Source organism: Notamacropus eugenii, chromosome 1 (assembly GCF_028372415.1).
Source record: "Notamacropus eugenii isolate mMacEug1 chromosome 1, mMacEug1.pri_v2, whole genome shotgun sequence".
NCBI lineage: Eukaryota > Metazoa > Chordata > Mammalia > Diprotodontia > Macropodidae > Notamacropus > Notamacropus eugenii.
Window position 1 is genome coordinate 177035336 of NC_092872.1, and position 13715 is coordinate 177049050.

The 13715-nt window shown below is 41.1% G+C and overlaps 1 protein-coding gene across 1 annotated transcript in view; it reads left to right on the plus strand.

Annotated features, from left to right (window-relative positions):
• Positions 1-6195: 6195 nt before the first annotated feature.
• BTBD1 (BTB domain containing 1) overlaps positions 6196-13715 on the plus strand; it is a 43490-nt gene continuing 35970 nt past the window's right edge. Inside the window, exon 1 of the mRNA XM_072619642.1 lies at positions 6196-6814. Coding sequence (XP_072475743.1) covers positions 6360-6814 — 455 coding nt within the window. The 5' untranslated portion in view covers positions 6196-6359. The remainder of the gene's footprint in view (positions 6815-13715) is intronic.

Here is a 13715-nt window from a genome sequence, read left to right on the forward strand (position 1 = left end):
GGAATTCTGTCCAAAGAGTTATAAAACTGTGTATACCCTTCGACCCAGCAATAAATACCACTATGAGGTCTATTTCCCAAAATGATCAGGGAAAAAGGAAAAGAAATATGTTATAAAATATTTAAAGCAGCAAACAACTGGAAACTGAGGGGATTCCCATCGACTGGGGAATGGGTAAACAAACGATGGCATGTGATTGTGATGGAATATTACTGCACTGTAAGAAATAATGAGCTGGTTAAGTCTTAGAGAAATACAGAAAGATTTGCATGAAATAACACAGAATGAGAATGAGAATGAACAGACCCAAGGCAACGCTGTATTCAGTAACAACAATATTGTTCAAAGGGTAACTGTGAATGACTAAGCTATTCTGAGTAATATGAACATTCAAATCAACTGTGACAGTCTTAGGAAGGAAAATACCATCCACCTTCAGAGAAAGAACTGATATATGGAAGTACATAGTATATGGGTCCATACACATACACACACACACACACACTCATATACATACACATACATACATACATATGTATATATATATATATATATATACATATGTGCATATAAAAATGCTGGTCTTCTTTACCTCTAGACTAGGAAGAATGGAGGGAGACAACTCAGAACTCAAAATGAAATTTAAAAAAATGAAGAGAAAATACACAATTAGCCCCTTTAGGAAGGAAGGATAATCTTTTACTTGCTTCTCAGTCTGCTCTAGGCCTGTGAGCATGTAGTTCCTTCTTTTCTTTAGCTTCATGACCTTAGTTTCTATTTTTAACTACAATTATTCATCCTTTCACATAGAGGGCTATCTAATAGCAGCTGAACCTCTCTGCACTCTCTGAAATATGCAAGTCCTAAGAGTTGAAAAATGTCTTTTAAATTTTCATTCAAGATCTCCTCCTTGTCATGTCAAAAGATTACCCCAAACACCTCTCTGCCCACTTGTTTCTCTCCATCATTTGAAATTTCCTGACTTTTCTCTAAATTTTCTTTGCTTAAATATCCTGTTCTGATTTGACCTCACATCTGTTCTAATTATAAAACTAGTACACAGGGTGACATATATTGTTTCTACAGGCTGGTTTCCAAATAGCATGACATGCCAACGAAGAATGTATGACAAATAAATTACATCTGGGATAATGACAGGTTTCTTTTGCTGCAACACATGATGCAAAAATTCACAAGGGGGCAAAAGGAGCCACATTTTTCAGCTAAGCATGTGGTTTTCTGGTTCAGTGTTTGCTCAAAGGACACTAGCACTTAGATCTAAAGATTAGATTACTTAGATTAGCACTTAGATCTACAGTGCTTTGTAAATCTTAAAGAATAATGTCAATGTTGTTTTGGCTATAAAATTACTTTAGTATTGATTATTATTAGCATTTTTATTTTAGATTCTTATTAGAATTTAAATAATTATTCACATAGTCTAGGGCTTCTTAAAATTGTTTGTGTCATAGACCTCTTTGGCAGTCTGGTGAAGCTTAAAGACCCTTTCTCAAAATTATGTTTTTCAATACATGAAATAAAGTACCTAAGGTTACAAAGGAAACTAATAGTATTGAAATATCTAAATATTTAGAGGAAAAAAATTCATGAATCTAGTCCAACCCCTGTTTCACAGGTAAGGAAACTGAGAGAAGTGATTTGTCCAAAATTCCATGGCTAATTGCTAGCATAGCTCAGAGCAAAACTATGGTCTCCTGACTCCAATTTCAGGGCTTTTTCTCTAGGCTGTTTCTCAAGAATTTTGTTCACGATGAGATACTAAGGGATTGTTTCCTTTTTGTCTCTTCATCTCCAGTACCTACAGTAGGTGTTTATTGAAATGTGGGAGTTTAGCAAAGGAGACAGAGAAGTTGCTAGAGAAGTAGAACCGGGAGAGTTGAAGTGCCAGGAAAGTCAAAGAAATATAGAAATCAAGGCAAAGGGAAGCACATGGATAGACTGGTTTTCTGAGAGTGGCTTGGGTTTTTTAAACAGACAATTCTACCACAAGCATTTTGAATCTAAATTGGAACAAACTATTTACTTGCATGACTGAACATACAAGTTTTATTTTCTGCCTCTTAACGTGCTTCCTCATGAAGGCCAGATCTTACTCATAGGACAGATTGACTTGATGTTATTTGAGAAGCCTGGGTGATAATAATGGCTCACACTTACATCAAACTTTGTGAACTGTTGTTTGCAGGGATAGGCAAGCTTACATCAAATGGACAGCCAGAAATATACACTGACATCCCAAGATAGTAAGAGTAAATAGAGAAGCCCCAGTGTGATGGGAAAATCTGCAAGATTTATTGGAAAACATGCATGAAGAATCTTACGGGACAAAAAGTCACAGAGGGGTGAAAGTCTGAATAAGTAGAATACATCAGGACGAAATAAAAGATTCAATTCAACAAACAATTTAGCATATACTATGTGCAAGGCACTATTAGGAGCTGGACAGAAATCTGAAAAGCAACATGGTCCTTACTGTCAATGAACTAATATTCTTAGCATGGATAATGCCTGTAGTAAAATAACCATAATTCAAAGTAGAACATAAGGAGGGAGGAAAGAGAGGGAAGAAGAAGTCTAGACCAGAGGAGTCAAACACATAGTAATGGATTAAAATATAATTGGGAAACATTTAACTAAATAAATAAAGGTAAAATAAAACATAGATAATATTACTTAAAATGAAAGACAATAGGCAGCCCACAGGAATCTTTCTGAACAGATCAGGGTTCCCCTCCCCTCATTTCTATTTGAGTTTGACTCCACTGATCTAGACAAAAAATAAGAGAAATTTGAAGGAGGGGAGAGGTCGTTTTCTGCTAGGGGGAATCAGGAAATTTCATGGAGAAGTTCATTAGCCAACAGGCATTTATGAAACATTCACTATGTGCCAGGCACCATGATAAGAGCTGGGAATTCAAAAAAAGACAAAAATCCAGTCCTTGCTCTCAAGGAGTTCACATTCTAATGGGGGGGGCGGGGAAGAAACAATATGAAAATAGCTATATATAGATATATATATGTAGAGAGAGAGAGAGAGAGTGTGTAAATAGAAGTTCATCTCTGAGGGAAGACACCAAGAGTTTGGAGGTGGGGGGAGGGATGGTATGGAACATGAGGAGGTGAAAGGCTTCCTGTAGAAAGTGGAATTTGAGCTGAGACTTGAAAGAAGCCTGGAAAGCCAGGAGGTAGAGATGAGGAAAGAAACTATTCTAGGCATGGGGATCAGCCAGTGAAAAAGTCTAAAGGAACATCAAGATGGCCAGTGTTGCTGGATGGAAGAGTGTGTGAAGGGGAGTAAAGTAGAAGACTGGAAAGGTAAGATAAGGTTCCAGGTTTAAACTGGGCAAAGCCACATAAAAGGATTACCTTCCAGGCTTGGAGGACTGCGTGGAATTGAGAAAGTTCAGGATGATGAAATGAATGAATGAGTGAATAAATGAAAAAAATAAGAATTTATTGCTTTCTAAGTCTTGTACTAAGTGCTGGGGATGTAAATATGAAAAAAAAAGGCAGTTTTTTTTTTCCTCAAGGAGTTCATGTTCTAAGCAGAGGAGACAATGGATGCAAGAATCACAGATTCAGGGAGGAGGCAAAAGTCCTAAGATTGCTCCAGCTGGTAAGATGACAGTGTGTAGGGCTTTTGAGGGTACTCAAAAGCAGGACAGATTGTAAGGTTCAGTGAACTTTAGGACAAAGTGGCAGGGTAGATGGTGGTCTTTTCATCTTCCTACAAGGATTGTAGTTGGTTACTCCCAGCTCAGTGGTATGAACATCCATGTGTTTCTTTCTACTTGGCCAATCAGCACCTTGGGGAGAGGCTTGTGGACTAGTTGACTAGAACACAGAGTTTGTGAAAAGGAATAATGTGAAACAAAGCTAGAAAGGTAGGTTAGAGACAGATTATGGAGGGTCTCAGATGATAGGCTAAATGATTTACATTTTATACTGGCAATGAGAAGCTACTGAAGGTTTTTTTTTGTTTTTTTTTGTTTGAGAATATGAGTGCCATGGTCAGATTTCTGCATTAAGAATATTATTTTGGCAGCTTTGTGAAGATTGGATTGAAACTAGGAGGGAGCAGAAGGAGAGAAAGACCAATTTGGAGGCTATTATAGTCATTCTTATAAGAAGTAATGAGGGCCTGAATTAGAATAGTGATTATGTGAATGGATATTTTTGAAATATAATTCATACATTTTGGATTACGTTTGGCAATTGATTGGATGTGAGGAGTGGGGAGAGGAAAAGTACTATCAACAGAAATAGGCAAATCGAGGGAGGGAACGGATTTTGGGGGGAATGCTGATGAGTTTTAATTTGGTGCTTGTTACTTTTTAGAGGCCAGAGTATATGTATATATGTGTGTGTGTATTCTGTAAGCTCCATTCTCCATTTTCATAATGTAAATATATGTATATATATACCCTAGATATCTATATACACATGCACATACATACATGTGTTTATATGTAGATATCTATATAGACCATAGATATCTTTATACACACACACATTTGGTAAGTTCCCTTCTCCTTTTTCAGTAGATCTATATCTATTTCCAGATATTAGCCTGATTTATAATATATACATATACATGTATGTATAATATGTATGATGTATAACATGTATGCATACACACATATATATCTCAAAAGTCATCTGTATAGAGGTAGTTGTAAGTCACCCTCTGAACAAGGGTGAGTTTATGAAGAAGAATATATATAGACAAGAAAGTTGTCAAAACTGATCATTGGGGGACACCCATATCCTGGAAGAGGGAAAAAAGTCAACCAACAAAGGAGCGAAAAGGAAGGAGACCAGGAGGTAGCAATGTCTTGGAAATCAAAGGAAAAGAGCATTAACCAAAGGGAAGTTAATTCAGTTCAACAGATTTATACCTACTGTATGCTGACGTTGGTTCTAAGAACTGCAGAAGACAGATTCTCAGTCTTCTTGGAACATACAGCAAATAGGAAGATAACCTACATATCACGGCATTTATAATACACTATCACAGTACGTACAAATGCTACATGGAGTGGTGGAGGTTTCAGGGAGAAGGTGCTTTAAAGGACAGGAAAAGATGACTGGGGAAAGAGGGATTCCAAGCACCCAGGACACAGGAACAGGATTTTGGGGGACGGGCAGAGTTTGCTGAAAAGTAATGAGTTATGGCAAGAAGGCTTTGAACTTCTAACAGTGAGGATGGTTAAGGACACTGAGAACTGATAAGAAAAGGCTAGGGGATGCAGTCAGGAAAGATCGTTGATGAGGAGGGAATGGTTTCAGCAGATCAAAGGAACAATCCGGTGTGAAGGTGCGTAAATATGATCATTCCGTTGCCTAGGAGTCTCGAGGAGGTTGAGTGACTTGCTCAAGGTCACACAGCCGAGCGTGGGGGGGGGGGGCAGTTTCTGACTCAGAATGTTCGCAGAGAGCTCTAAAAGGCCCCCGTTACAGATTCATCTTCTTCTTAGCATGAGAGGACTCCCTGCGGGGATAATCCCCGGTCACCCGGGGATGGCTTGAAGTCGGCTAGTGGTCAGCCCTCCTAATAAAGAACGGACCGCGCACGCGGCTTTGCAAGGCTGACAAAGCGCTCGCATCCTCAGCTCGGCCGAGCCTCACGCCTCAGGGAGGTGAGCACAGATGGGGGGCTCGGCCGCTCCAGCTTTGATCCTCGGAACCAGGCTCGGGCGGCAGGCAGGGGCGGCGCGGCCCGTGGGAATGGGGGCCGCTCTCTGGGGGGATGAGGCCGGGTCGGGGCCGGACACCCCCAGGGCCCATTCCTCCTGCGTCACCAGCGTGGCCGACGCAGCACGGTCCGGATCTGTTGAGGCCGGGGTGCCCACTGGCGCTCGCTTTTCCACCCGGCCTCCCAAGCGGGCTTGGGCAGGGGATACCTTCGGTGGGAGGGGCGCCTTCCGCCAGGGGGCGGGGCGACGTGCAGGGACCAGCGCGCCGCAGTTCGAGGCTTCTGCGCAGCCGCGGCTCCTGGGCAGCTTGGGGGCGCCCGCGGGCATCCCCTAGCGGTGCCTTAGGGGCGCGCGCCGCCCGGCTCCTTGCCCCTCCCCCGCCCCTCCTCCGGTCGGCCTCGGGGGCGCGTGCGTGGGCGCCCCTCCCCCCTCCCGTGGGTAGCGGCCGGAAGTAGCGCTCTCCCGGAAGGTTCGGAAGCAAACGCAACGGAACCGGCTGCGAGAGGCAGGCTCCTCGCAGCAGCGGCCTGGGCCCGGGACTGGGCCCGACCGGGCCGGAGCGGGACATGGCAGCCGGGGCCCGGACCGCCTGCTGAGCCGTCGCGCGGAGCGCAGTCCGGAGGGTTTAGCGGCGGTTAGGGCATGGCCGGAATCGGGGTCCCAGCTCCGGGGGACTCGCTCCTGGGCCCGGAGGCCGAGAAGGGCGCCGGGGCCTCCTCGCAGCCGCCTCTGGCGCCGCCGCCGCCCCCGCCGCCCCCCCCGCCGCCGCCGCTGTCGCCTCAGGGCCCGGCGGTGCCGGTGCCCCTGCAGCGGGAGCCGCTGTACAACTGGCAGGCCACCAAGGCGTCGCTCAAGGAGCGCTTCGCTTTCCTCTTCAACACGGAGCTGCTGAGCGACGTGCGCTTCGTGCTGGGCAAGGGGCGCGGGGGCGCGGGGGCCGCCGCCGCCGGGGGCCCGCAGCGCATCCCCGCCCACCGCTTCGTGCTGGCCGCCGGCAGCGCCGTCTTCGACGCGATGTTCAACGGCGGCATGGCCACCACCTCGGCCGAGATCGAGCTGCCCGACGTGGAGCCCGCCGCCTTCCTGGCGCTGCTGAGGTGAGTGGGCCCCCGGGGCCCGCCGGCCGTGGGCGGCCTTGCCCGGGGCCGGGGCTGGCGCGGGGCGGGCTGGCACGGGGCGGGCAGGGATATCCCCTGGTACCTTCCCAGAAGACCTCTGACCCTCCTTTCCCGTTGTGAGCGAGCCACGTTCGCTGTACCGAGCTGGCGAGCGAATGTGCCAACCGACGCCGGGTGGCACCTGTGCGGGCCTGTGCCTGTTGGGGCGGGCCCCCTGCCGTCAAGGTCAGACTGTTTTGTACACGGGCAGCCGCGAAACTGCTCCCAAGGTGACGCCGTCATCTCCTGTTGTCTTGTCATTTTGGAGCATCCTCGAGGACGATTTCTGATTAATCAGAGTCTAAGTTATTAAACATTATCTAACATTTATGACTGTGCCAGCCCCAAAAGAGGCAGTAGATAGCCCCTGCCTTCAAGGAGCTTACTGTCTAACGTGGGAGAGTACATACAAACAAGTATGCCAAGCGAGTTATGTAACAGTGACTCTAAGTATGAATGAACGGTAGTATTGATTTCTGTCAGACTCCTGATCCGGGTATTTTGGCATTTAGATAGGATACGGAAGCTTACTGGGGGAAGTGGAGCCCCCACTCTGTTTATTGCCAGAAAATCCTTTCCTGATTACTCTCTAAATAAATTGCATTACATCTATCGTGTTCCCCATAATTTGTGCACCATTAAATGGAAGTAAATGAGGGTGGGGAACGTTATTTCAGTTTCCAGTGCTTTGGAAAGTGACTTTCAAGATGTTTTAGGCAAAAAAATAAATATGATGCAGTTTCATTTTTTTCATTGAAATTTACAAGTTAATAGTTTGTTATAAAATTATGCGGTCAAAGCATTTGGAATCAGAGTAAATCTTATACATATTTTAGCACAGTACCCTCATTTTACTGGTGAAGTACCTGAGGCCCCAGGGAGGTAAAGTGGCCAGGTTACAGGTAACAATTAAAAAAACTGGCATTTGAACCTTTGCCCTTAGGAGGATTGGGATTTATTCTGAAAAGTATGACTTATTTTGAATTTCAGGAGAATAAAATGATACACTCTCTTATCACTGTTAGTTTGAGATGATAAGTTAGCTAGCCTTTGTTGGTGAATAAATACTTGTTGAATTGAAAAAGTTGGGCATCTTTCTTCAATAAGGTTTTCAAGATCTATAACTTAAATAGCTGCAATTTGCTTGAAATAACTTTAATTTTTAGTTATTAGGAGTATAAAACCTTTAAAATGAGTAAATTTGACTAATGTTGTAAGCATTTAATACATTACATTAACATTTAATTTGTGCTATCCCAAGTTTCAGAATCAGTGTAATTTTTCATTGACTTTTGGGGGTAAAATTTCTCTGTTTAGGTGCAATGTAAAATTTTATAGAATCATACTTTTTTTAAGAGCTTGAAGTGATAAAGATTATTTAGTCCCAAGGAAACTGAATTGGTTAATGAGTGAGAAGAAGAGGGAGAATGCATTGGAATTCCCCACCCCCACTCCCTTAATTCAAAGCATTTTCATAGTATTGGTTTTCAGTAGAAAATAGAGAGACTATTTTGTTTTAACATTTTAACTGTCATTTCCCGTAAGTATTTTTATTTTAATACACAGTATTAACTGATTAGAAGTCACCTCACATTTTACTACATTATTTTTGGCACTTTTCTTCCATTCATAACAGGTATAAAGAATTTTCCAATTTTCCCTGGGAAATATTTCCAGAAGTTTGTAGTGTCAGCTTTTGGTTGACAAAATGGGTGTGAGTTCCAATATTTTGGTGTTCTTAGTCTCTGTTTCATTACTGACTTAGCATGTTACTGTTCTACTGTTCTATTTATCTGTCCAGTTTGGTGTCAGTTTTATGAATATTTGCCCTGGTGAATTGTTTTCACATAAGTATGGTGCGGTTCTTAGTGTTGGTTTGTATGTGATTTATGGTTGCTTATCCCATATACTTGCATTTGGATATATGGGTCCTGGGTCGTATATCCGTGTCCATGTGTGTATGTATTTACTAATGTATGTATTTACTAGTACATAGTAGTGTTTCTTCTGTTGCTGGTGATGTGTCATTTACTCTATCTTGTACCGTTCTCCTGGGTTTTTCATCAAAGGATGATTTATTATGTATCTAGCAAGATCTGTTTTTGATCTATGGTTATGACTCATAGTTATTATTTGCTGATAATTTGAATCAGCTGATTCAGAGGCATTTTCTGTTCCCTCTGGTGTTGAGTGATATAGCTGGACCACTTCTGCTTGTCACAAAAGAATATTCTGGAAATTTAAAGCCAAATGTAAATTCTCTCTGCCCATAAGCTTTGCTGCAGTAGTTTTCTGTTGTGCCTCCCACTGTCTATCCCAATTTTTGTTGCATTTCTACTCTGTCCTTCTGTGTATTTAGGTTTTATTTGTGTACTCTCCTAACTAATTGCCAAATTTTTGTTAGTCTAGTTGGTTTAAAGTAGTACTTTGCAGTAGGAAAGTGATCTCCTGTTATCATTTCAGTGGGTGTTGTGTTTTCTATAGTTAGAAATGGTGCTTCTGCTCTGTCTACATCTAATCTTGATGTTGGGTTAGTTGTTCCTGTACCTTGGTTAAAACTGTGAAGTTGCTTTAGTTGGTTGGTTTCCCATGGTAAGTATCCTGGTGTTTCTAGTGTCATGTTGTCTGATCCCCATGGATTTGTTGTTTGTGTCTTTTGCTACTTGTAGTGCTGCACTTAGATCATTATTACATTGCTTTGCTTTTGGCCTTTTAGTTTCGTTTCAGTCACAGTTGTAATTGCTAATTTAGATATTTCTTGTTCTAGTTCTAATAAGTTTAAAGTGTTGTTAGGTGTTGAAAATCTGCTGAATTTAGCCATCCTCTCCATCCGTTAGCATTGGTCAGCGCTCATGGTGTTAGGATTTGTGCATGCTTGCTGTCATTTTGTATTGATCTAGGTGAGGTGAATGTTGTTGCATTGGTAGTGGTACGACTCACTATCGTACGTTTAAGTGAATCTGCCTGCCAGCATGACGTGTAATGATAACAGTCTTCCTCATGTTTCTGTTCTGTTGTGTTAAAAAGTCCCCAGTACTTACACCTATTTCCCCACTTCCCTTAACCCTCTCCCCTCCATTTCCTCCAAGTCATGTAGTAACTGCATCTTCACTTACTGCGTTAATGTTGCTTTATTGGTTCTGTTATTGCTGTGAAACTAGCTGTTGCTTAAAGTTTTCTTGCTCAGTTAACAAATATATGTCATGGTGGCTGTCTTTACCACCTGATTGGTTAGGTTTTTTTTTAATTTTAGAGTGTTCAGTTAGTAAAGTTTGTCTTTTTACCTTGTTAGGTGTTGGTGCTGTTGGAAACTGCTCTTTTTGCTTTGAACACTGTTTCCTATCCAGCCGTCTTAAGTCCACAGCTCTTTCTTTTGCTTCAGTGAATTTGTCATCTGCTGGATTGTAGATGTAAGGGTTGACTCCTTGTTCATTTAGAAGTTTGTATTGTTTGATAAGTTGTTTAGCTGCTTAATCTAATGGATTTGTTGGTCCTAGGTAGTTGTATCTATGTGGTGTGTAACCTGAAATTGAAAATAGTTGGTTAACTTCTTATTTATTGGTATTGGTTGAATATGTTGCTTTGCTTACCTTTTCTAGTTTGTGTTAGGCATCAAGCTGTTCTGAGAAGAACCACTCCCAGTAGAAATCCTGAGTCAGTGTTGGCAATGAAATCTCTGTTTCTGGTGGTTCAGGTCCTTTCAGGCTGCCCAAAGGTTGCAGCTGTAGCCTTCAGGTCCATAGCGAGAACTGCTTAGATGTCTTGCCTGGCTTTAATAGCTCTAGACATGCCTTCTCTCCAGTCCTATTTTGGCACTGCTTGTCACCATGTGATATAGTTTTTCATGATTGTTTCCAGACTGTTACTAAGTATTTGAAGATATTTGGTATTCCATTGTTATCTATTAGTCCCAAGTCACCTCCTAGACCCTTACTAAGTATTTGAAGTTAATTCGTATTTCTTTGTAATCTAGTAGTCCAAAGTCACTTCCTAGTTGTGTTGCTAGGTGTAAGTTTAATATCTATCTTTAATGGGCTGAGTGTATGCAGGTTTTAGTTCACGTTCTATTCTGATTTTTGTAATATCCTCATTTTTAGTCATTGTCACTGGAATAAGTTCAGTTGTTTTTGATCCTTTACTTTTTTATCTATTCTAATTGTCCACATATCACTTGTTTGAATTGGTTGACTTGTTGATCTAGTCTTCCTTATTCACCCATATTACATTTTTGTGAGTGCAGTCATTGAATGGAAAGCTCACATTTACTGGATTGTAGCAACGAACATTTCCAGTTAGGTAACATAGTTTTTGTGTTATTAATGATTTTTAGTGCTAGTAGGACTATATAGTAAGATAGAATTTTTTTTCCCATTTATTTAGAATGAACATTATAGTGTGTAGCACTTTAACCAGATTCCAGTTATTTAGCATGAATATTTTGTATATTTTGTGTCTTGTATGGTTTCTAGTTGTGCTTTTTTTCTATAAGTTAAATGCTGGTTTGCATGTTTGTTTTTTTCTTCAGTTGATTGCTTTAGCCAGTAGTGTTTCTACTATTGTTGCTTGTTAAATTTTCTTTGCTAGGTTGTTTTATACTGAACACTCTTTTCTGAAATAGATCAATAACAGTATCTTTAATACTTATTTCTGTCTCAGTGTGTATAGTTTTGGCTTCTTTTTTTTTGGTGACTCTTCTCTTTTTATCTCAGTTTTTGTTTATTAAAGAAGTGCCTTGATAGTTGTTTTCTAGTCATGTAATCCATATGAATCCCAGAGAGATGACAGGCCTTACTTAAGGTCATACAACTAGTTTGTTGTATATCTAGGTGGTACAGTGGATAGAACACCAGTGCAGGAGTCAGGAGGACCTGAGTTCAAATCTCACCTCAGACACTTGACACTCACTAGCTGAGAGACTTTGGGTAAGTCACTTAATCCCAATTGCCTCATCCTGGGTCATCTCCAGTCATCCTGATGAATATCTGGTCACTAGATTCAGGTGGCTCTGGAGGAGAAGTGAGGCTGGTGACCTGCACGGCCCTGCCTCACTCAAAAAACAAAGTCAAATGCAAGTCATGTCATTATTTCTCTGATGGCATGGTCTTCTTTGGCAACGAAGGATGAACACACAGGTCTAGAACCAGGCTTTCTGACTCCCATTATGCCATACTTGTCTGTTTCTCTGTCTCTGTCTTTCATTGAGGCAGAGGGTAAGGTGGGGTGTTAGTGGAAGTTTTAATCATTTGGATATGGGGAGAGGAGAGGACTTATTGATAAATTCTTTTTATCTGCCCTTTGTCTTTAGAACTTGTATGTTATTTTTAGCTAAAAGGACTATGTACTTTTTGTGGTAGCAGAAAACTGGGCACAAAATGAAGTAGGTGACCATTAAAGATGGAATGGTTGGATGAATTGTGACATGTGAATATCATACTGTATTATTATATTGCAAGAAACAACAAATGTGAGGAATTGAGAAAAGACCTAGATGGGATTACTCTGTATGAACTAACTGGTGCTGCATGATGTAAACATAAAAGAACAGAATAAAATAGTGATAGCAGTAACATAAAGTGAAAGAACTCCCATTGACTGCCAGAGTGTGATCAATTATAATCTATCTTGGTCCCAAAGAACAGATGGTAAGATACTCCTTTCTCCTCTGAGTAGAGAGTTTGGAAACTACATAAGTTGCATAAATTTTCGAATGTGGGTTGTTGCTTGTTTGGTTTTATTTAATTTTTTTTTCTGTTATAAGAATGGGCTCAGTGGGAAGGGACGTAAAAAGAATATGCTATAAATACAAAAGTATCTGTAAAACTTTAAAAAATAAATGAAAACATTTTTTAAACTGCATTTTGAAAATAGTTCAGAAATGATGAGCAGGTAAACTTCAGAAAAACCTGGATAGACTTATATGAACTGATGCTGAGTGAAGTGAACAGAACCAGGAGAACATTGTGTACAGTAACAGCAACACTGTGCAGTGACCAGCTTTAATACACTTAGCTCTTTTTGGTAGTGCAAGGATCTATGACGACTCCAAAAGACTCATGATGGGAAATGCTGTCTACATGCAGAAAAAGAACTGTGGAGTCTGAATACAGATTGAAGCATACTATTTGCTCTCATTTTTCTTTCTTCTTTCTCCTGGTTTCTTCCATTGTTTCTAATTCTTCTTTACAACATTGAAAATGTGTTTAATATGAATGCATATGTATAGCCCAAATCAGATTGCACACCATCTTGGGGAGGGGGAGAAAATTTAGAACTCAAAATCTTATGGGAGTGAATGTTGAAAACTAAAAATAAATAATTTATTTTTAAAAAATAGTTCAGAGTATGTAATATTTAGTTTTAATTTTCACATTGTTAATATGAGAGAGCTGTGCCTGGAGTCAGGAAGACCTGAGTTCAGATGTAACCTCAGGCACTAATTGTGTGATCGTGGGTAAGTCATTTAACCACTGTTTGCTTCAGTTTCCTGTTTGTAAAATGTAATAATAGAGCCTACTTCATAGGGTGCTGTGAGGATTAAATGAAATAATATTTGTAAAGTGCTTAGTATACTTCCTGGAACACAGTAGGCAGTATGTAAATGCTTTTTCCCTCCATCCTTCACCCCTAAATATCCTTGAAATGGCTTTGCTTAATGGAGTTTCTCATCAAGCTTTCTATATAGTGCTTTTACTGTCAGCTGCTTTTGTATATTTTATGAGTCAATTATGCCTCATAATCTCCCATTAGATTTCTCTATAAGACCATTATTTCAAAATAGTTTATTTACAATCTAAATCAGAAGTTTCAAACTCACACTGGCTGGGATGGACACCAAAACTCC